Source organism: Etheostoma spectabile, chromosome 3 (assembly GCF_008692095.1).
Source record: "Etheostoma spectabile isolate EspeVRDwgs_2016 chromosome 3, UIUC_Espe_1.0, whole genome shotgun sequence".
NCBI classification, from domain to species: domain Eukaryota; kingdom Metazoa; phylum Chordata; class Actinopteri; order Perciformes; family Percidae; genus Etheostoma; species Etheostoma spectabile.
This window is the reverse complement of record NC_045735.1, coordinates 11561817-11564771: the sequence shown is the minus strand read 5'-3', so window position 1 is coordinate 11564771 and position 2955 is coordinate 11561817. Positions and strand designations below refer to the sequence as shown.

General features: G+C 42.1%; 1 protein-coding gene across 1 annotated transcript in view; it reads right to left on the bottom strand.

The window, feature by feature from the left end:
- Positions 1–2955, bottom strand: part of lekr1 (Leucine-, glutamate- and lysine-rich protein 1) — an 81106-nt gene that overhangs the window by 5013 nt on the left and 73138 nt on the right. Inside the window, exons 10-11 of the mRNA XM_032504599.1 lie at positions 1337–1501; positions 48–251 (exon numbers count right to left, since the gene is read on the bottom strand). Of these exons, the coding sequence (XP_032360490.1) occupies positions 48–251; positions 1337–1501 (369 nt within the window). The remainder of the gene's footprint in view (positions 1–47; positions 252–1336; positions 1502–2955) is intronic.

The window sequence follows — 2955 nt, the reverse complement described above, 5'->3', positions numbered from 1 at the left end:
CACACACACACACACACACACACACACACACACACACACACACACACCTCTTCTTGAAGTTCAGCATTCCTCTCAGTCACCAGATGTAGTTCAGCTTTTGCTTGGCTCCGCTGTAGTGCCTCCTGCTGTTGGGAGAGCTGCAGCTTCTGGTGTATTTCCTCCTCTCTCGTTCTCCTTTCCTCTACCTTGCTCCTCCTCTCCTCCTGCAGCTCATCCTGCAGTTCTGCTAGCACCTGCTCTCTCTCCTCCAACTAGAGAAGAATAAAATATTGATTTCAATTTGAGGATTACATTTTCTTTTAATTTTGACTGTTCAACAGTTTAACAGTTTAACTGTTAATGTGTTTTAATGTGTCAACAAGTGTTAGATTGAAGAAACTGGAGGACAGTTTTGCCTTTGGTCTTTTCCCATTCCTTCATTGAATTCTTAATCCACAAGGAATTGTTCCTTTCGACATCCTGTTTTTACACTGACTCCTCCGAATCTGATTCAAAGACAACCGGAAAATCAAGATGACATAAATGTTACTGGACTTCAAGGGATTATTTGCACAGGAAGTGGGTAGGAGGGAAATATGCCGGACCCAGTGGGAGTTGAAGTGATTGAGTAGGATTTCTGATTGTACTACACTAAGGAAACAGATCAACTTTCACTACATTTCATATTAGTGATCTTAAGTGTATTGAAATTTCCTTGTGTTTTGGTTGTTACTTATACTGTAAGTGGCTAAGATGTGGGTGGATATATATTTCAGTGTGTGGGTAACAGTAGGAAGCAAGTTCACCTAATGTATCATTGTTTTCTGTTGTCTCACCCCCACTGTCTAGATTTAATCTCTCTCTCTCTCTCTGTCTTTCTTCCTTTGTTATCCACTCAGTACTAACCATAGTGTCATCCACACTGTCTGCATGTGTGTGTGTGCGTGTGTGTCAAGTCTGCAGAGTGTATGTTCATAATGGTGTTTCCAATTATGTGGGAGGCATGTAAGGGAATTAATGACACGTATGCAACATATACAGAAAAACAGACACAGTTACAGATAGTAACATATGCTGATCCGACAATAATGGCAAACTCCTTACATTGTACTGTATATAGAGGAAAGTGAAGCAACCAAAAATTCTCTTTATGTTAATCTTTATGTCATATGGTCTGGGGGATAGGACAGGAAAGCTGGAGAGGAGGGCACGGTAAAAAGGACTAATAGAGAAGCCTTATATTGTAAATATATCAATTATATATTGCCTATTACACATTAATTTCAATTATATATTTCTGCAATATAAATTGTGTATATTGTGTATATATTTTCATTTTCCATTAACAGGTGCACACCTTCTGCTGAAGTTGTGTGCTGCCTCGCTGGTACTTTAGAAGCAGCAGGTGGTTCTTCTCCCTGTCAATCGTCAGCTCTAACTCCACCTCCCTGCAAAGCTCCTCCATCTGTTTCTTAAGGTGAAATGCATTCTGGGTTCTCTGCTCCTCCAGGGCAGCAGCCAGCTAAAAAAAAATCAAAGACGAAGTCCTAATTATTATTTATTATTTATATATATACACTCACCTATAGGATTATTAGGAACACCATACCAATACTGTGTTTGACCCCTTTCACCTTCAGAACTGCCTTAATTCTATCTGGCATTGATTCAACAAGGTGCTGAAAGCATTCTTTAGAAATGTTGGCCCATATTGATAGGATAGCATCTTGCAGTTGATGGAGATTTGTGGGATGCACATCCAGGGCACGAAGCTCCCGTTCCACCATATCCCAAAGATGCTCTATTGGGTTGAGATCTGGTGACTGTGGGGGCCATTTTAGAACAGTGAACTCATTGTCATGTTCAAGAAACATAATTTGAAATGATTGGAGCTTCTTTGACATGGTGCATTATCCTGCTGGAAGTAGCCATCAGAGGATGGGTACATGGTGGCCATAAAGGGATGGACATGGTCAGAAACAATGCTCAGGTAGGCCGTGGCATTTAAACAATGCCCAATTGGCCTAAGGGGCCTAAAGTGTGCCAGAAAACATCCCCCAAACACATCACACACCACCACCAGCCTGTACAGTGGAACAAGGCATGAGGATCCATGTTCTCATTCGGTTTAAGCCCAAATTCTGACTCTACCATGTGATGTTCTCAACAGAAATCGAGACTCATCAGACCAGGCAACATTTTTCCAGTCTTCAACTGTCCAATTTTGGGAGCTATTGCAAATTGTTGCCTTTTTTCCTATTTGTAGTGGAGATGAATGGTACCCGGTGGGGTCTTCTGCTGTGTAGGCCATCCGCCTCAAGGTTGTGCGTTGTGTGGCTTCACAAATGCTTTGCTGCATACCTCGTTGTAACGAGTGGTTATTTCAGTCAAAGTTGCTTTCTATCGCTTGAATCAGTGGCCCATTCTCCTCTGACCTCTAGCATCAACAAGGCATTTTCGCACAGGACTGCCGCATACTGGTTTTTTCCCTTTTCACACCATTCTTTGTAAACCCTAGAAATGGTTGTGCGTGAAAATCCCAGTAACTGAGCAGATGTGAAATACTCAGACCGGCCCGTCTGGCACCAACAACCATGCCACGCTCAAAATTGCTTATATATACCTTTTTTCCCATTCTGACATTCAGTTGGAGTTCAGGAGATTGTCTTGACCAGGACCAACCCCTAAATGCATTAAAGCAACTGCCATGTGATTGGTTGATTAGATAATTGCATTAATGTGAAATTGAACAGGTGTTCCTAATAATCCTTTAGGTGAGTGTATATACATACACACAGTACAGGCCAAAAGTTTGAACACACCTTCTCATTCAATGCGCTTCAAGAGGTAGTCACCTGAAATGGTTTCCCAACAGTCTTGAAGGAGTTCCCAGACATGCTTAGCACTTGTTGGCCCTTTTGCCTTCCCTCTGCGGTCCAGCTCACCACAAACCATCTCGATTGGGTTCAGGTCCGG